Raw genomic sequence first — 22,034 nt, forward strand, 5'->3', positions numbered from 1 at the left:
TAGAATCTGTAAAGTAAGAATCGAAACAGCTGTAAGAGATCAATGCTTATTTTTGCAGTGAATAAATATACTGATTGATTTATCGCCATTTATCTGTATATATATATATATATATATATATATATATATATACAAAAAAAAAAATCAAATAAAAATTAAAAAATAATATATATATATACATACATATATATATACATACATACATATATATATATACATACATACATATATATATAACAGTCTTAATAAAATAGATGGAATGAGTAAAAGATCTTTATGTGTGTATTTATATGTATGTGTGTGTATATATATTTATGTGTGTGTATGTATATACATACATATATTAATACACAGACATACACAAAAATACATACATATATATACATATTCACACACATACATACATTATATGTGAGTATGTATGTGAATATACAGGGTGTCCTCAAACTCTGGGTACATGAGGATTAACACATACTTTAAGAAATCATTATTTCTTATATTTGATTGTTTATGCTATGATTTTATTTACTCCATGTACCCACATGGGGATTTAACACATACTTTAAGAAATTATTATTTCTTATATTTAATTGCTTATGTTATGATTTTATTTACTCCATGTAGCCACATGGGGATTTAACACATACTTTAAGAAATTATTATTTCTTATATTTGATTGTTTATGCTATGATTTTATTTACTTCATGTAGCCACATGGGGATTAACACATACTTTAAGAAATTATTATTTCTTATATTTAATTGCTTATGTTATGATTTTATTTACTCCATGTAGCCACATGGGGATTAACACATATTTTAAGAAATTATTATTTCTTATATTTGATTGTTTATGCTATGATTTTATTTACTCCATGTACCCACATGGGGATTTAACACATACTTTAAGAAATTATTATTTCTTATATTTAATTGCTTATGTTATGATTTTATTTACTCCATGTAGCCACATGGGGATTAACACATACTTTAAGAAATTATTATTTCTTATATTTAATTTACTCCATGTACCCAGACCTTGTAGACACCCTGTATATATATACACGCACATGCGCGTGTGTATGCATATGTAAGCATGTATGTGTGGAGATGTGTAATCGTAGTTGCCTGCCTGTCTGTGCGTCCCCTACCTCATGGCAAATTACTTCCACACCATTTCACGCTTCTTCACTTTCCTATTGTTGCTGGTCTTGTTGTTGTTGTTCTTGCGGATTTCGATCTGAATGTTTTCACCCTGTAATAGAGGAGTAGAGAGTTAGAAGACAGACATCAGTGGAGTGAAGCTGGAGAGTCACCTGAGTGGAACTGTACACTATCTTGAGTGAGGTTAAACACTAAGTAGAGTGGGGCTGGGGAGTAAATAAAGTGAGGTTGCACAGAAATAAGACACTTAAAACTAACTTGAGATCCACTTACGACCAACACTCCTTTTAATACGAAATCTCATTGAAACTGCCCTTGTTTCCATAATACGAATTTCCTGTTGAAAAATGATCCCAATTAAAATATTCCCTCGTTAAATCATGGTAATTTATGTTCTAAACACCAGATTAATTAACGACAAAAGTATTTTAGTAAATTGTTTAGTTACTTTCATGCGCTTCGCTCAGGTTGGGTAGCCATGTATTTCCTTTGCGGTAGTACACCTATTTCTGTCTTCATTCCTAACCCCTCTCTCTGGCCAGTTAAGCTTGTACTTCCTCTACAGCAAGACACCTGTTTCTCTGTCTGTCTCACTCTAACCTTTTGTCATCCAACACAAGATCACCTCCTCCAATACCCACTCCCGGCTTGAAAGATTTTTTTTTTTGTCTTGCAAATTCTTGGTGACCCTGTCAGTGCCGGTGCCACTTAAAAGCATCCAGTCCACACTGTAAAGTGTTTGGTGTGCGGAAGGGCATCCGACTGTAAAAGCCTTGCCAAAACTGCCCTCGCTTGCGCCCGATAAAAAGCACCAAGTCCACTCTGCTGAGTTGGCTGGTTTTAGGAAGGGCATCCAGCTGTAAAAATCCTGCCAAAATAGTCACAGAAGTCTAGTGCCGGCTTTTGCCTGACTGGCTCTTGTGAAACCATCCCACCCATGCTAACATGGAAGGCGGATGTTAAACGATGATGAATAGAAACAAATGTGTATTACAACAGAAATACAATAACAGAAGAGCTGGAGGGACACTTAACATGTAAGGAATAATAGGTATCAGATCATCTGGGGGAATGTTAGCATGATAGACTGGCATCTTATCCAGGAGGAGATTTATCTCTCACCGTAGTGTCTCTGTCACACAACACTGTATTCTACATTACCTCAGTTCACACCTCGCTGCAGCAAGGGAAAGCATATGTACCAGAACATCTAGGAGAGGGTTAACATGTGATAGGAATGATCTGTCGATGAGGGTAGGGGCTCCACTGGTGACATGATATTTAAGAAGCCAACTGAACTCACCGAACCAGTCTGTACAGCTATGAGTTTCATATCATCGACTATTTCTAGGACATAAGCTATCTCGGCCACGGTCATGCTGGAGGCAGGCATTGGACATTCACTCCGGCAATTGTCTGAGAGAAAGTTCCTGCAATAACAAAAGTAAATAACAACAATAATAATAATAATATTCATTCCAAATTTCGGCACAAAGCCAGTAATTGTGAGGGAGGGGGGGTAAGCCGATTACACTGTCCCCAGTATTTGACTGGTACTGACCCCAAAAGGATGACAGGCAAACTTGACTTTGGCGGAATTTGAACTCGGAACAAAGATGGACAAAATGCTGCTAAGTATTTTTGCCAACATGCTTACAATTCTGCCAGCTCATTGCTTTAATAATAATAATAATCCTTTCTATTGGAGGCACAGTGCCTCAAATTTCGTGGGAGGGGACTAGTATTACATCGACCCCCAGTATTTCATTGGTATTTAATTTATCAACCCCCGATACTACACTCTCGGAGTGATTGGTGTTAGGAAGCGCATCCAGCTGTAGAAACTCTGCCAAGTCAGATTGGAGCCTGGTGTAGCCATCTGGTTTTCACCAGTGCTCAGTCAAATCGTCCGACCCATGCCAGCATGGAAAGCGGACGTTAAACGACGACGACGACGATGATGATGATGATATCATTGAAATTTGAACGCTATGAGATAATCTATGATTAATTCAAAACAATGTGAATAAATAAGGATCACATTTGACAGAGTAATTTGAATGCTAAAGGGTCAAATAATGATGATGGTGGTGGTGGTGGTGATGATGATGATGGCAATGACGATGACGATGGTGGTGATGACAGTGGTGGCAATGATGATAGTGATGGTGATGATGATGATGATGACCCTAATGTAAGCAACAAGACACTCACTTAAGGTAGTTGTTGACATTTTCTTTAAATTCTTCAGAAACTTCAACAACTTTTTCGCCCGATTCCTGGACCATGTTCTCCCGATTTGAAGGAACTGCACAAGAAAACCAAAAAAAAGAGGAGACAGAGATCTTAGAAATGAATAAAAATTGCTGCTGCTGTTTATGTTGTCGTCTAGCCGAAGACCAGCCTTGATGCATTGGACCTGTAACAAAAGTGCTCCAGATGTGACCATCCAGGTTGACACTGGCGTCATATGACAAAAGAATACAGAATATATCCGAAAAATAGTTCCACAAAATAAATTTCTGAGTGGCTGTGTGGTAAGTAGCTTGCTTACAAACCACATGGTTCTGGGTTCAGTCCCACTGCGTGGCACCTTGGGCAAGTGTCTTCTACTATAGCCTCGGGCCGACCAAAGCCTTGTAAGTGGATTTGGTAGACGGAAACTGAAAGAAGCCCGTTGTATATATATATATATATATATATATATACACACACACACACACGTATGTATGTATATGTTTGTGTCTGTGTTTGTCCCCCAACATCGCTTGACAACCGATGCTGGTGTGTTTACGTCCCTGTCAGCTAGCAGTTTGGCAAGAGAGACTGATAGAATAAGTACAAGGCTTACAAAGAATAAGTCCTGGGGTCGATTTACACGACTAAAAGCGGTGCTCCAGCATGGCCGCAGTCAAATGATTGAAACAAATAAAAGAATATATAACATATAAGAATATATATAAGTGTGTGTGTTACCCCAACATAGCTTGGTAACCAATGTTGGTGTGTTTACGTCCCCGTAACTTGGCAGTTCAGCAAAAGAGACCAATAGAGTAAGTACTAGGCTTCAAAAATGTAACTGATTTGTTCAACTAAAACCCTTCAAAGCAGTGCTCCAGTATGGCCGCAGTCAAATGAGTGAAACAAGTAAAAGAACAAAAGAGTATATAAGATGGGCTTCATATAGTTACCATCTTATTGAATCCACTGACAAGGGTCTGGTCCTCTTGCGGCCATAGTAGAAGACACTTGCACAAGGTGCCCCACTGTGGGACTGAACCCAGAACCATGATATATGTGCATGTGTGTGTTTGTGTGTGGTGTGTAGACAGTTAGGTTCCTATTATGTATGAAACGATAGATCTGTGAACTGCATTTTGTTTGATCAACTGCTTACTGCTTACATGTTGGATCAACTGCTTACAGGTTTGGTGGTCTAAGACTGACCTAGGGTTTAAACATCAAACTGCACAAAGAACAAGAACAACAATGGGAAGATCCAGAAATACTTACATAAAGACAACTGCGATTTCTTTGTGGTTTGGCAAAACATTTTCTTGTACATGGCTTTCTCGTCTTGTTTGTATTGGAGGACATCGCTGAGGGAAGAGAGAAAGAAAGAGAGAGAAAGACATAGTGAGTGAGCGTGAGGGTATGTAGTTTTTACCGATAGGTACGGGTGGCCCTGCTCTTCTGAGGTGCCTCGGAAAGACCTTGAGGGTCGACAAGCAGAACCGCGTCACAAACGAGGTGATTTTGAGAGGAGCAATGTCACGGCTGCTACACAGGCTGTAGCAGAGCATCGATTCTGTTAGCCAATGAACGGTACTCAAAAACACATGACTAGAAGAGGGCTTTTCAAACTGTGGTCCGGGGACCACAAGGACAAGACAGGGGGTCCGTAGACAGCAAATACTTTTTACGGGCAATTTGATTTTATATGTCTTTTAATCGAAATCTTTTAATTGACAATAAACCTATTTGTTAATTTGTTAAATACTGTTAAATAAATAAATGTAAAAATATATGTTATTTTAAGCAAATATTTATGTATAAATTTCATAAGTGTTTATAAGGGGATCCCTAAGGTAAAGCCTGAAATATAAAGGGGTCTGCAAGTCAAAAAATTTGAAAACCCCTGATCTAAGAGATACCGCCATGCTGAAAATAGCAGCCAAATCTTGACTCTAAACCAGGGGTTTTCAAACTGTGGTCCGCAAGGACAAGACAGGGGATCCGTAGACAGCAAATACTTTTTATGGGCAATTTGATTTTATATATGTTTTTTTAATCGAAATCTTTTAATTGACAATAAACCTATTTGTTAAATACTGTTAAATAAATAAATGTAAAAATATGTTATTTTAAGCAAATATTTATGTATAAATTTCATAAGTGTTTATAAGGGGATCCCTAAGGTAAAGCCTGAAATATAAAGGGGTCCGCAAGTCAAAAAGTTTGAAAACCCCTGGACTAGAATATCACCTGTTGGCAGGCATAAAACAATTCTGCCTGGATGGTCACATTCTCTATCTAACAGTACTCGAAAATACCGAAGAACACATTAGATAATGTAGTCCTAGATACACTATGCCTGAATGAAAGACAGGGTGGTCACAGACGGAACATCACTGATCATAGATTTGTCTGGATCAGACCTGACTTGGGGCAAAACAACAAGGAAGGACACATTAGATAATGTAGTCCTAGATACACAATGCCTGAATAAAAGACAGGATGGTCACAGCTGGAACGTCACTGATCATAGGTCTGTCTGGATCAGACCTGACTTGGGGCAAAACAACAAGGAAGGACACATTAGATAATGTAGTCCAAGATACACTATGCCTGAATAAAAGACAGGACGGTCACAGCTGGAACATCTTTGATCATAGGTCAGTCAGGATCAGGACTAACCTAGGGCTAAACAGCAATAAAGAAGAACACATTAGATAATGTAGTCCTAGATACACTATGTCTGAATAAAAGACAGGACGGTCACAGCTGGAACATCTTTGATCATAGGTCAGTCAGGATCAGGACTGACCTAGGGCTAAACAGCAATAAAGAAGGACACATTAGATAATGTAGTCCTAGATACACTATGCCTGAATAAAAGACAGGACAATCACAGCTGGAACATCTTCAATCATAGGTCTACTGGATCAGGACTGACCTGGGGCTAAACAAGGAAGGATACATTAGATACACTATTAACCCCTTAGCATTCAGATTACTGTCAAATGTTACCGTAAATCCTCGAGTATAGTCCGCCCTACCTCAGCCCATTTGTGCCAACCCTGGTCCCTCCTAACTCACCTGTGCAGTTTCTGTAGTTGTTGTGAAACGTTCGGATCTGTTGGTCGCAGCTTCTGAGCCAGCTTTAGGTTGGTGACTGCCTCGTTGTACTTGCCCAACATCTGGTATGCCTGCAAAAGGAGACAAACAGACAGCCTTCTAGACATAGTAGCTAAATCTCAAAACACACATTCATTAGTTTATAAATTAGGTTAATACAGACACACACAAATACATCTGTATACACATACATGTCCATATATATATCATCATCATCATCATCATCGTTTAACGTCCGCTTTCCATGCTAGCATGGGTTGGACGACTTGACTGAGGACTGGTGAAACCGGATGACAACACCAGGCTCCAATCTAATTTGGCAGAGTTTCTACAGCTGGATGCCCTTCCTATTGTTTTTTTTTTAACATATATATATATATATATATATATACACACACATATATATATACATATACATATACATATATATATATATATACACACATATATATATATACATATACATATAAAAATATATATATATATATGTTTTAAAAAAAAACAATAACAAAAAAACAACAAAGTGAGGACGTGATACGGATAGTGTTACTAGACGCTCAGGAAAGGAAAGAGAGAGAGTATGACGTTTCGGGAGGAGCTCTTTGTCGGAAACAAGGAAAGTTCAAAGAAGGGAAAAACGGAGGAAGAAAAAAATCGCCACCGATGTGCACGAGGTTACATTAAATACATATATATACATATATGTATATACATATATATATATATATATATATATTATACCTTATCTATCCTAACATACACATACCCTAACCAACCTGTCCTTATATACACACACGTATATACACCCACTTACCTGTCCCAATCTGTAAAACGCCTTAGCGTTGTTCTTGTCAATCGCCAGAGCTTTCTGGCAATATGTGATGGCTTTGGGAGCATTGTTGAGACGGAGACAGCAGAGGGCCATGTTTAGGAGAACCAAGAGGCGTAACTCTTGGATCTGACGTTCCTCTTCGCTGTTGCACGGCACATACTCGTCAAGCACCAGAAGGGCCTGCAATGGGAACAGCAGAAGGAAGGATTAGTTAGGAGAGACAACAGAACCACCTCACAACATGATAACAAGCAGACAACGACCTCACAACACCACAGTCACAAGACAGTTGCCTCCCAACACCTCAAAACATCTGCCTAACAACACCAAAACATGGCCACCTCACAACACCACAACATAATCACCTCACAACAGCAGACAACGACCTCACAACACCACAATCACAAGACATCTGCCTAACAACACCAAAAGATGGCCATCTCACAACGCCACAACCACAACAGCAGACGACCTCACAACACCACAATCACAAGACAGTTGCTTCCCAACACCATAAGGCATCTGCCTAACACCAAAAGATGGCCACCTCACAATGCCACAACCACAACATAATCACCTCACAACACGATAACAAGCAGACAACGACCTCACAACACCATAATCGCAAGACAGTTGCTTCCCAACACCAAGAGACATCTGCCTAACACCACCAAAAGATGGCCACCTCACAATGCCACAACCACAACATAATCACCTCACAACACGATAACAAGCAGACAATGACCTCACAACACCACCATCACAAGACAGTTGCTTCCCAACACCAAGAGACATCTGCCTAACACCACCAAAAGATGGCCACCTCACAATGCCACAACCACAACATAATCACTTCACAACAGCAGACAACGACCTCACAACATCACAATCACAAGACAGTTGCCTCCCAACACCTCAAGACATCTGCCGAACACCACCAAAAGATGGCCACCTCACAATGCCACAACCACAACATAATCACTTCACAACAGCAGACAACGACCTCACAACATCACAATCACAAGACAGTTGCCTCCCAACACCTCAAGACATTTGCCTAACAACACCAAAAGATGGCCACTTCACAATGCCACAACCACAACATAATCACCTCACAACACGATAACAAGCAGACAACGACCTCACAACACCACAATCGCAAGACAGTTGCATCCCAACACCTCAAAACATCTGCCTAACAACACCAAAACATGGCCACCTCACAACACCACAACCACAACATAATCACCTCACAACACCACAATCACAAGACATCTGCCTAACAACACCAAAAGATGGCCACCTCACAACGCCACAACCACAACAGCAGACAACCTCACAACACCACAATCACAAGACAGTTGCCTCCCAACACCTCAAGACATCTGCCGAACAACACCAAAACATGGCCACCTCACAATGCCGCAACCACAACATAATCACCTCACAACACGATAACAAGCAGACAACGACCTCACAACACCACAATCGCAAGACAGTTGCATCCCAACACCTCAAGACATCTGCCTAACAACACCAAAACATGGCCACCTCACAATGCCGCAACCACAACATAATCACCTCACAACACCACAATCACAAGACAGTTGCCTCCCAACACCAAAAGATGGCCATTTCACAACGTCACAACAACAACATAACAGCACTTACCAAACGGTATTTGTTGTAAGACTTTCGAATTTTCTTGGCACTGAAGAATTCTGTACCAAACTGTAAAGAAAAAGAAACAGAAATGGAGATTTTTCGTGTCTAACTTAACGGACAGCCCTACATTATGCAACGCAGAGTAGATTAAAAGAAAATCTTTAAAAAGCCAAATAAAAGGATATCAAATAAAGACCCTAAAGAAACTGCACCGGTTTTAAAGTAGGGTTGCAATTGCAATGGTTACTAATCGGTGCAATTGAACACGTGTTGGTCTATGTAAAGCTGTGTACATATTAAAAGAATTAAAGGTAATGCTAAGCAACTTCATGATAATCCTTATTATTAATATCGTTAATTACAGGTCGTCGTCTACTCATGACCGATCGACTTTACAACGATTGGCACACCAGCTCCTGGTAACAATGATAAATACTTCCGGTTGAAATCTAATGGGTTTAATTTCTTAGAAATTAATCCTTGGTAAGTAGCTTGCTTACCAACCACATGGTTCCGGGTTCAGTCCCACTGCGTGGCACCTTGGGCAAGTGTCTTCTACTACAGCCTCGGGCCGACCAAAACCTTGTGAGTGGATTTGGTAGACGGAAACTGAAAGAAGCCCGTCGTATGTATGTGTATATATATATATGTGTGTGTGTGTGTCTGTGTTTGTCCCCCAACCATCGCTTGACAACCGATGCTGGTGTGTTTACGTCCCCGCAACTTAGCAGTTCGGCAAAAAGAGGCCGATTGAATAAGTACTAGACTTACAAAGAATAAGTCCTGGGGTCGATTTGCTCGACTATAAAGGCGGTGCTCCAGCATGGCCGCAGTCAAAAATGATTGAAACAAGTAAAAGAGTATATGATACACGATACTTTTCTGTGCATCAATACTACTCCTCCCAGTTGAGGGATCTTCAGCAAGTTACTTGGCGACCTGTTGTGTATGTGTGTTTATGCATGTTGGTGTCTTTGTGTCAATGTTTGTCCCCCCCTACTACCGCTAGACAATCAGTGTTGGGGTGATTAGCAGTTTGGCAAAAAGAGACTGGTGGAATAAGGACCAGGTTTATAAGAAAAATTAGTACAGAGGTTGATTCATTCAAGATGGTGCCCCAGCATGGCCACAGTCCAATGAGTGAAACACGTAAGTGACAGACACTATATGAATGTATGTAATTGAGTGTACATGTGTGTATAACTATGAGGTTTATTTACCGATTTCTCCATATTTGCAATCTTTAGGATTTGGTCGAATGGAATCTGGCTTTTCTCTTCCTGGAACAGGAAAAATGGGAAAAATTAAAAAGTGAACAAAAAAAAACTAGACAAAAAACAAAGGATGAATAGAAATTAATGAAACTGCAGAATGAATAGAAAGAGAAGAAGAATGGAAGAGAAGAAATGAAAAGAAGAAAAAAAATGAAAAGGAGAAAGAGAAGATATATTTACTTCAGTCATTTGAAAATAATCTTCAATGCCAGCGTCTTCGACAAAGGACAAAAGTTCAATCTCAAAGAGAGCTGAAAGAGAGAAAGGAAGAAAGGAATATTTGAGATCCTGTGGAGGGAGACGGGAGATGCTAGGGATCTTTTTTAAAACCTGGCCACATTTTTCATTAACGAAACACTTTGAAACTTGGCACACTGGTAGAATGTGTCATATAAAACATCTTTTTCTCTTAGTCTTCTTAAAAAAAAAAAAAGAAATCCCCAAGTTATTCCATGTTAAAGTTGTCGTATTTCTGTAATTTCAACCAATCACTGACGTCCATTCAGCCGATATACATTAAGTGCTGACTACATAAACAAACGATTCTGAAACAATTCTATCGGTGATAGGGTTAGGGTTAGGGTAAAACAGCAAATTTAAAACGAAAAAAGCAAATAAAACGAAGAAAAAAAAAAGAAAATGAAAAAAGCAAATAAAACGAAGCTATGGCTTAATCAGCCAAAGGAGTAAATGTAAACAACTGAATACTTGTCAGTGATTGGTTGAAATTATCGAAATAAGACAATTTTTTACATGAAATAAATTCGAATACAAAAATATATTTCTGTTCTATAACACAAAATAGATAAGTATACGAAGTTTGAAAGTCTTTCCGTACCAAAAACACTACATAAAACATTAATGAAAAATGTGGCCCCCGTTTTAAAAAAGATCCGATGCTAGAAATAGCAGTCAATCTTGATGGATGGTGGTTAACCCTCCCAGATTTCTTTGTCAAATTGAAGGTTTCATTTGTTCACATTCTTTTGAATTAATGAACGTGACTTAATTAACGAATTAATGAATGTGAGATAAATGCATTATCTCACAGCTTTGAGATATACATACACTCAAATACACACACACACACATATATATATATATATATATACTTTTATTCGTTTCAGTCCTTTTGACTGCAGCCATGCTGGAGCACCGCCTTTAGTCGAACAAATCGGCCCCAGGACTTCCATAACCGGAAGTCATGCAACATCAACAATTGCCATCGACCAGTGATTGACTCAATGAAAATCAGTATTCTATCACATGATTGATGGCACCAAAATGGTAAAATTCAATAAATGGAAATACTGACCTGTGATGGCTTTGGGGATCCTAGGTGGACAACCAAAGTCACCAAATCCATACTCGGGGCTGATTAGAAACCGCGACAGCTCTCCAACCTGCATGGTGGTCACAGCTATCACCCAGCCAGGGATTACCATATCTGTAATGAACAGAATATCATTGGAATGATAAATTAGGAAGAGCCAAGAGCCATGTCTTTCATCAACGCATCATTATGTTCAAATTATTCCGAGGTCAACTTGTCCCTTCGGGTACCGGGGGTGGTGAAACAATCAACTCCCCACCCTGCATTGAAATTGCTGGCCTTGTGTCAACATTTCAAACTTAATTTTATTCTGGGTCTCTACACTGGACGTTTTACCTAGACCCTGGAAAAAAAAAAAAAAAAAAAAAGGGTCAGTCTTGTCACATCCTCTTCCAGTTGATCTGATCAACAGAACAACCTGCTCATTAAATTAACATGCAAGTGGCTGAGTATTCCACAGACATGCATACCCTTCACATAGGGAGATTTGGCATGACACTGAAAGTGACAAGGTCGACACTTCCTCTTTTCGGGGTCGATAAAGTACCAAATCAGGATTAGGAATGAGTGAAAATGTAGGACGCAATACCTGGAGCTATCTGTTGCACTCTGATGGCAACAGCTGCAATAAATAATACCCATGCAGACAAGAACTTTGATCATAAGATTACGGGATCAGGGATTTTGCTGTTGGCACTCCGTCGCTTACGACGTCGAGGGTCCCAGTTGATCCGATCAACGGAACAGCCTGCTCGTGAAATTAACGTGCAAGTGGCTGAGCACTCCACAGACACGTGTACCCTTAACGTAGTTCTCGGGGAGATTCAGCGTGACACAGTGTGACAAGGCTGACCCTTTGAATTACAGGCACAACAGAAACAGGAAATAAGAGTGAGAGAAAGTTGTGGTGAAAGAGTACAGCAGGGTTCCGCCACCATCCCCTGCCGGAGCCTCGTGGAGCTTTAGGTGTTTTCGCTCAATAAACACTCACAACGCCCGGTCTGGGAATCGAAACCGCGATCCTATGACCGTGAGTCCGCTCCCCTAACCACTGGGATCAGGGATAGCCTGGGATCAAACAACAACAACAGCCCAGAATACATGACAAGATTAGGGAACATACAAAGATACATTAGAACGATGAAGTATTAACTTACCTTTTCTTAGTCGGAACTTGAAGACTTCCCCTCTCAGTCTGCTGGAATCGAAAGGTTCGTCAGCAAATTCAAAGAACCCCGTGTAATGCACTGGGGAAGAAAGAGGGAAAAGGGTACAAATTAAAGTGGTTTGTCTTGCTTAAGGATTAACATTTTTGTTATTGTGCTGGTGTCATGTAGAAGGCACCTGTGCAGGTGCCATATAAAAGGGCACCAAGCTGGTATCATGTAAAAAGCATCCATGATGGTACCACATAAAAAGCATCCACAATGGTACCACATAAAAAGCATCCATGCTGGCACCGCATGAAAAGCACTTGTGCTGGTACCACATGAAAAGTAAGAGTGCTGGCACCACATAAAAAGGACCTGTGCTGGCACCGCATGAAAAGCACTTGTGCTGGTACCACATGAAAAGCAAGTGTGCTGGTACCACATGAAAAGCAACTGTGTTGGTACCACATAAAACACTTGTCCTGAACACATAAAAAGCACCATGATAGTACCATGCAAAAAGCATCTGTGCTGGTACCATATAAAAAGAATCCATCATGGTGCCATATATATATAAAGATATATATATATATATATATATATATATATATATATATATATATATATATGGGAGGCTTCTTTTAGTTTCCGTCTACAAAATCTTCTCACAAGAGGCTTTGGTTGCCCTGGGGCTACAGTAGTAAACACTTGCCCAAAGTGCCACGCAATGGGACAGAACCCAGAGCTATGGTTGAGAAGCTAACTTCTTATCCCACAACCACACTTGTACATATATTGGTTTCAAATTTTGGCACAAGGCCAGTAATTCTAGAGCCAGGAGGGGGTCTAGTTGATTACACTGACCCCAGTGTTCAACTGGTGCTTATTTTATTGACCCCGAAAGGATGAAAGGCAAAGTTGACCTCGGCGGGAATTTGAACTCAGAATGTAAAGATTAACAAAATGCGGATCTTTTTTAAAACGGGGGCCACATTTTTCATTAACGAAACACTTTGAAACTTGGAACACTGGTAGAATGTGTCATTTAAAACATCTTTTTCTCTTAGTCTTCTTAAAAAAAAAAGAAATCCATAAGTTATTCCATGTTAAAGTTGTCGTATTTCTGTAATTTCAACCAATCACTGACGTCCATTCAGCCGATATACATTAAGTGCCGACTACATAAACAAACGATTCTGAAACAATTAACCCTAACCCTAACCCTAAGGTTAGGGTTAAAGCAAATTTAAAATGAAAACAGCAAATAAAACGAAGGTATGGAGATTAAATACGCTTTACATCGCTTAATCAGCCAAAGGAGTAAATGTAAACAACTGAATACTTGTCAGTGATTGGTTGAAATTATCGAAATAAGACAATTTTTTACATGAAATAAATTCGAATACAAAAATATTTTTCTGTTCTATAACACAAAATAGATAAGTATACGAAGTTTGAAAGTCTTTCCGTACCAAAAACACTACGTAAAAAACATTAATGAAAAATGTGGCCCCCGTTTTAAAATAGATCCAAAAATGCCGCCAACCATTTTGCCCATGCTAACGATTCTGTTAGCATCCTGACTTAGCTGCACAGAACATATTTAGGTGCAGGTGTGTGTGTGTGTGTAAAACTGAAAGAGGTGAGGTGAGCTTACCTTGGACGACAGCATCGGATGGTACGAGAGGGCCTTGTCCAGACCTAACCTTGGTCTTGCGGACACCTCCATCTCCAGATATGTCGGTCATGTTGAGAGCTTGCTCTACGTATGGCATTGTGATGATGTCATCGTCAAATGCTATATCGTTGTACAAGTTCTTGAAGTCCTCGTGATTCCAGTGGTCCCCACCTTCCAGGTCTTGAAGCTCAGAATCTGAAGAAGCAGAAAGATAAGCAGATTGTGTAGAAAGACATCCGTATACCTACTCCCACCACAACCCTTTGCCTCCTACATCTATGCAAGTTCTCTCTCTTGTGTGTGTGTGTATGTTGAAGGAGACATGTACATGTAGAGACATATACATGTAGAGACATGTTCATACCACACACACACACACAAGCACGATCGTGTAAAATGAATATACATATATCTATAGACACACGCACACACATATACATACATATTCGAGCAAGGTCGTTGCCAGTGCCGCTGGACTGGCTCCTGTGCAGGTGGCACGTAAAATACACCATTTCGAGCGTGGCCGTTGCCAGTACCGCCTGACTGGCCCTCGTGCCGGTGGCACATAAAAGCACCCACTACACTCTCTGAGTGGTTGGCGTTAGGAAGGGCATCCAGCTGTAGAAACTCTGCCAAATCAGATTGGAGCCTGGTGTTGCCATCCGGTTTCACCAGTCCTCAGTCAAATCGTCCAACCCATGCTAGCATGGAAAGCAGACGTTAAATGATGACGATGACGACGATGCGCTGGAGTGGCTGTGTGGTAAGTAGCTTGCTTACCAACCACATGGTTGAGAGATCAAAGTTACAGGAAATTTCTTAGAACATGAATTTACAAGAATATTTCCAGATATGGTCAACTCTTTAATAATTGCTTTCTCCATTATAGTATATATATGTATATATATATATATATATATATATATATATATATATATATATATATATATATATACACATATATATATATATATATATACATATACACACACACACACACACACATGTATAAACATATACATATAGACATATATATGTATATACATATACACATATGTATATACATATACACATATATGTTTAAATATATACACATATATATACACACACATGTATATGCATATATATATATATATATGCACATACATATATAAATATCCACATAAATATATATACACATCCACGTATATATACACACATCCACATACATATATATACACACACATATATATACATACATATATACACATATATACATACATATATACACATACACAAATATATATACATACACATATATAGATACACATATACACATATATAAATGAGATGGACAACTGAGGCACATCACCAGGTGAGATATATAAGTGAAATACTAAACTGAGACAGAAGTATTACATTAACGTGATGTACTGTATTGACAGATATATGATCAGGTAAGATGAAGGGCAGGTGTAATATATAGATAGAGGACAAAATATGTGACCTACCATGTTGAATTTCACTTTTTTTCAGTTCAAACATGGCTTCGGAGCATTCTCGAAGATCTGATAAGTTGATTGCATCTTTCAACTCCATCTTATTGTCACTGGCCTGTCAAAGAGAAATTACAACACACATAAATAGAAATATATACATACATACATATATATATATATATATATCATCATCGTTTAACGTCCGCTTTCCATGCTAGCATGGGTTGGACGATTTGACTGAGGACTGGTGAAACCAGATGGCAACACCAGGCTCCAATCTGATTTGGCAGAGTTTCTACAGCTACACACACACACACACACACTTAAAATGGGGAATAAATATTACCTTTCCATATTAATACTTCTTCTGTCACTATTAATTATATACATACACACAATTACACATACACATAATTACACACATACACACAGCTGTGTCGGATCCTCTTGTATTCCTTTTAGTGACCTGTCCTGTTGTTTAAAAAATCAGTTTTGTCTATCAATAGATGAGTAAACATGTCGTGGCAGGAAAAAGAACTAACACTCAGACTTGAACTGATTCCTAAGCAACTGGAAAATTTGCACATTGACCTGATTGACTGGCATGTTCACTGGTTGCCTATACACGTGTGTGTGTGTGTGTGCGTAGGCATACCTCAACTTTTTTCATATCAAGTTACGTCTGTTTCTACTCTACGCCATTTTTTTGTTTACTCTTTTACTTGTTTCAGTCATTTGACTGCGGCCATGCTGGAGCACCGCTTTTAGTCGAGCAGATCGACCCCCAGGACTTATTCTTTGTAAGCCTAGTACTTATTCTATCGGTCTCTTTTTGCCGAACCGCTAAGTTACGGGGACGTAAACACACCAACATCGGTTGCCAAGCGATGCTGGGGGGGACAAACACACACACACACAAACATATACACACACACACACACGACGGGCTTCTTTCAGTTTCCGTCTACCAAATCCACTCACAAGGCTTTGGTCGGCCCGAGGCTATATAGTAGAAGACACTTGCCCAAAGTGCCAAGTAGTGGGACTGAACCCGGAACCATGTGGCTGGTAAGCAAGCTACTTACCACACAGCCACTCCTGCGCTAAATTTTAGTTATAAAAAGTTTTGTTAAAAATTTTGCTTGAAAATTTGACGAAAATACAGCTAGGGTCATGACGAAAATACAGCTAGGGTCATGACGAATGTACTCCTGAAATTGGAGCGACATTGCGTGCTAATTTGTGGATGTGCATAAATTACATTCACGTACAAACACACACACATCCTGCCTTTTTGTTACATATATATATATATATATATATATATATATATATATATATATGAATAATAACAATAAATGGAGCAAAACGCATATAAAAAAAAGTTCCTTTTTTATATGCGTTTTGCTCCATTTATTGTTATTATCCGTATTGGTGGAGATGGAGTATATGTAATCTGGGTATACCCCCCCCCCTTTTAAATTTTGTTTTTTTTTTTAACGGAATCCTATGTTGAATCCGATTCTGAAAAAAAAATTTCGAAAATCTCAATTTCAAAATTTCGCCCCCCCCCCCCCCCGCAGGTTCTTATATAGATCCACAGGGTAAACCTAACCCTAACTCAACCCCTAAGCCTAACCCTAACACTAGTTTTGTGAGATTTGGCTGTTATTTCTAGCATGTAAATAGCCTGCTTGGTGGGAGGGGGGGGGATTGAAATTTTTCAAAAATTTTTTTTTCAGAATCGGAATCTCCATAGCCTAAAACGTGGGATTCCGTAAAAAAAAATTAATAAATAGGGGGGGGGGGGAAGGTTCAGATTACATATAGTCCATCTCTACTCAAAATGCATCGCTTTAACTTGGTATCTCTACATATAAAACAGATGTGATATCCTGTTTTTTTTGTGTGATTTTTGCTACCCATTGTAACTATTAACATATTTACATTGTCAAGGTTTTTTTTAACTGAAATAATAATATATACATAAACTAATATATATATATAAAATATATAATTTTAGGGAAATTAACCAAGTTTCAAGAACTCATCGATGAAAATCCACTATCACATATAGAAAAATTAATAATTAAAAGCACAATAAATGAGTATGATATTTATTTTGTTTTATATTATACTCATTTATTGTGCTTTTAATTACTAATTTTTCTATATGTGATAGTGGATTTTCATCGATGAGTTCTTGAAACTTGGTTAATTTCCCTAAAATTATATATTTTTTATATATATTTTATCTATAAAGCTCAATTTAATTTTAATTTTTTATAAATTGATTTTACCTGTAATTTTGGATTTTGTCCCTAATATTATTATATATATATATATATATATATATAGAGAGAGAGAGAGAGAGAGAGAGAGAAATACATGGAGAAATATAGAGAGAGAGATAGACAAGCAAACATATAAGGAGATGGTGAAAGAAATTACATAAAGCAAATATCCAAAAGTACAGGAAAAAAAAACTACCTTACATCAATGACTGCCTATGTGTTACTTGTTCTCATAGTTAAGCTGCATGACTTGCCAAAGTTCACCTTGGCGGTTTCACCACGCACTCCATATTTGATGGGGACACACCACGGTCTGAAAGGTCTACACTAGTTCCACTGCGAGCTTCAAAATGCATCCTCTCAGGCAGAGTTGTTCGTTAATTATAATTACAAATGCCAGCCGATCCTTAATTAGCAATTTACAACTGACGGAATGAATTTTCGAAATGCCCTCTTTCTATTTTTGATAACTTCAATTATTTCCATTAATTAGTTTGTTAATATCACTGATACGGCTGTGTGGTTAAGCAACTCACTTTGCAACCAGGTGGTTTCTGGGTTCAGTCCCGCTGCGCAGTACTTTGGGCATATATTATCTTCTACGATAGTTCTCGGCCGACCAATGCCTTGTGAACAGATTTGGTAGATGGAAACTGTGTGGAAGCCCAACATGTGTGTGTGTGTGTGTGTGAGTGTCTCCATCACCGCTTGACAACTGGTGTTCGTTTGTTTACGTCCCCGTAAGTTAAGCTCGGCAAAAAGCAATCGATACATACGTACCAGGCTTTTAAAAAGGTTTTAAAAAAAAGTCCTGGTCGATCTGTTCAATGAAACACTTCATGACGACGAATGCCCCAGCATGACCACGGTCCGACGACCAAAAGCTGAGAAGGAAGGTAAATTCTCTGCAAAATCGCAGCTGTTTGTGGGCAAACACTACATTTCCAGATTGAGCTACGTGGCAAGAAGGCAATGTAGCATTGAAGTGGAAGCAATTTCCACTGTGCCAATCGCCAATTAAGAATGACCCAAAAAGAAAAGGAGCAGCCAACATAGATAAGAGGCGACACAGCGAGGGATGAGGGGAGAAGTGTTTGCTTTTGTTTTTCCTTTTCTTTCTTTTATTTATAAATCAGGAGATATTTTAAACGTTTGATAGCAGCATGTGCTTCAAGGAGATGAAAGACCATTATTACAAGCATACATATACATAAACGTGTATACACATACACATTTACACACAAAACAAATATACACATACACACAAATACATATATAACCCTAACCGCGAGTCAAAAGTACATGGGGATTAACACATACTTTAAGAAATTATTATCTCTTATATTTAATTGTTATGTTAAGATTTTATTTATTCCATGTACCCACATGGGGATTAACGCATACTTTAAGAAATTATTATTTCTTATATTTAACTGTTTATGGTCATGATTTTATTTACTCCATGTACCCAGACTTTGTGGACACCCTATATATATATATATATATATATATATATTTAAATGAAATATTCAAACACTGAGATTTGAAGTTAGATGTTACTACTGTTCATATCATCTGTGGATAAATTCAAGATTTGATGATATCACCAGTAGTAGCATTGGTGGAAAGCAGTTATGATAGCTTTATCGAGCTATGAAATATCGTAATGATGCTTAATGAGCATCTAGCTGCTAGAAATAAGAGCCAAGTCTGAAATAATCCACCGTAGCGCACCAATATAACAGAGAAAAACAGTATGCGAGGAAAACAGACCGAATTAAAACATTTAACAACACAAATAAAAATATTATGCGATTACGGATATCCACAAACCAGGTTTCGGCTTTTGGTTATTCAACCTTGAGCTTCGTCAGTGTGGACCACAAATATAACAAAAGACTTTTGTCTTTTAAATAAAGCATATTACTCTACCTCTGGTATTTGAGTACTCTTTTTTTCCACCTTGTTGCACATTTCATGTGCTTACTCCGGTATATATATATACACATATATATATATATATATATATATATATATATAACCAGACATAGACTTTACTGTTCTGTGCTTTAGAGAGTGCTTACTTTCCGGATATATATTACACTTAATATATATATATGTATATATATATATATATTGTTGTACTTGGGGATGGTTTTATTGCCAGTTTAGCCAATAAAAACACACGCACTGTATATTTGGTGTTAATTTGCTTCAGCTTTATATTACATTAATCTTAAGATTAAGATTAATGTAATATAAAGCTGAAGCAAATTAACACCAAATATACAGTGCGTGTGTTTTTATTGGCTAAACTGGCAATATGACCGTCCCCAAGTACAACAACATCTGTTTCAACACACGATTTCACATCAAAAATCTTGCAAAACAAATATATATATATATATACATGGTACTACTAAAGCAGAGTGGTCCCGAATGCGCACCCGCGCTAGCTAGTTGTGAGTGGGTGATTCTACAAAAAATGCGAGTGCGCGTGAGCAAATGAATGCATGTGTCTATTACACACAATTCAGGGTCACAACACGTACATAAAACTGCAAAACAATTATTGTCCCTTTCAACAGGTGCTGCTCTATTTAACATTGTCCCAAAGCAGATCAAAGAAGAAAAACATCCCATCACCTTCGAACCGAATTCTGGACAAATTTCGGTACTACTTAAATACAGAGATCCCTTAACGGTACTACATAAGTACAGGTGTTACATACAAAACATTTTAAATGTACGCTGTGTGGATGTGTAACCCTAAAACTAATTCTCCCTTTTAGATCGTTACGTAGATAGATCGGGACCTCTGTATTTAATTAAGTTTTGAAAACAGTGAAGAATTTAATGAAATAATTTTGTCAGTCATTAATGTGGTGTTCAAGACAAATTAGTATGTCAATTAAACTAAGAAACGAAGGTGGTCGCCGCACGTGCTAGAAACAATGGCAAAATCTCCCCCACGTTGTTAGTCAGTGCAATAACCCTTTAACTCTAACTTGTCTCAGTCATTTGACTGCGGCCATGCTGGAGCACCACCTTTAGTCGAGCAAATCGACCCCAGGACTTATTCTTTGTTAGCCTTGTACTTATTCTATCGGTTCTTTTTGCCGAACCGCTAGGTTACGGGGACGTAAACACACCAGCATCGGTTGTCAAGCGATGCTGGGGGGACAAACACAGACACACAAACACACATATATACATATATACGACGGGCTTCTTTCAGTTTCCGTCAACCAAATCCACTCACAAGGCTTTGATCGGCCCGAGGCTATAGTAGAAAACACGTGCCCAAGGTGCCACTTCTACGACTATAATATATAAAATGTTTTAATCTAAAAAACACATTATCCTTCCTCAACCAAATATTGTAGAGAATAAAATGAAAATTATTAAACTGTTTAAAACAAAGGAAGTTATATTTTCTCAGAGGAACCCTGTAAATATTTTGAATAAATAAATGTTTTTTTTAATTTTAAATCCCAGCCGGGGAAAGGGGTTTAAAGCCCGCGAAAAAGTAAGCGTGGTGAACGATTTCTGGAGGGATTTTAGAATCGGTAACTTGAAAAGACGGTCGAGTTAATAGTTGCGAATATCTGTGATAGATTCTAAGATAGACTTAGGCAGGATATAAGATACATAAAGAGAAAAATAAGATACATAAAGAGAAAAATAAAAGGGTAGAGATGACTTACGTTTAAAAGACCTTCCATGGTAAACAGATAAATAAGGGTCGAGACTAGTGGCTAGTTATGTCCCCTTGATTTAGTAACTCTTCAGCCTTCCTGATTATATT

The 22,034-nt window shown here is 38.3% G+C and overlaps 1 protein-coding gene across 7 annotated transcripts in view; it reads right to left on the bottom strand.

Moving 5' to 3' along the window:
* The window catches only part of LOC106883682 (inactive peptidyl-prolyl cis-trans isomerase FKBP6), a 110,065-nt gene extending 88,031 nt beyond the window's left edge, over positions 1-22,034 (bottom strand). Inside the window, exons 1-14 of one of the 7 annotated variants that reach the window (XM_089346258.1) lie at positions 20,159-20,295; positions 15,945-16,047; positions 14,434-14,649; positions 12,783-12,872; positions 11,608-11,739; positions 10,473-10,543; positions 10,239-10,298; positions 9,025-9,084; positions 7,336-7,533; positions 6,483-6,592; positions 4,677-4,762; positions 3,378-3,471; positions 2,467-2,593; positions 1,151-1,254 (exon numbers count right to left, since the gene is read on the bottom strand). In XM_089346258.1, the coding sequence (XP_089202384.1) occupies positions 1,162-1,254; positions 2,467-2,593; positions 3,378-3,471; positions 4,677-4,762; positions 6,483-6,592; positions 7,336-7,533; positions 9,025-9,084; positions 10,239-10,298; positions 10,473-10,543; positions 11,608-11,739; positions 12,783-12,872; positions 14,434-14,649; positions 15,945-16,047; positions 20,159-20,200 (1,482 nt within the window). In that variant the 5' untranslated portion in view covers positions 20,201-20,295 and the 3' untranslated portion in view covers positions 1,151-1,161. Of the gene's footprint in view, positions 1-258; positions 1,255-2,466; positions 2,594-3,377; positions 3,472-4,676; positions 4,763-6,482; positions 6,593-7,335; positions 7,534-9,024; positions 9,085-10,238; positions 10,299-10,472; positions 10,544-11,607; positions 11,740-12,782; positions 12,873-14,433; positions 14,650-15,944; positions 16,048-16,278; positions 16,761-18,422; positions 19,259-20,059; positions 20,296-21,933 lie in introns of those variants that run through there. The other 6 variants (XM_089346259.1, XM_089346257.1, XM_089346263.1 and 3 more) reach the window with 6 other exon arrangements.

Source organism: Octopus bimaculoides, chromosome 30 (assembly GCF_046866305.1).
Source record: "Octopus bimaculoides isolate indiv1 chromosome 30, ASM4686630v1, whole genome shotgun sequence".
NCBI lineage: Eukaryota > Metazoa > Mollusca > Cephalopoda > Octopoda > Octopodidae > Octopus > Octopus bimaculoides.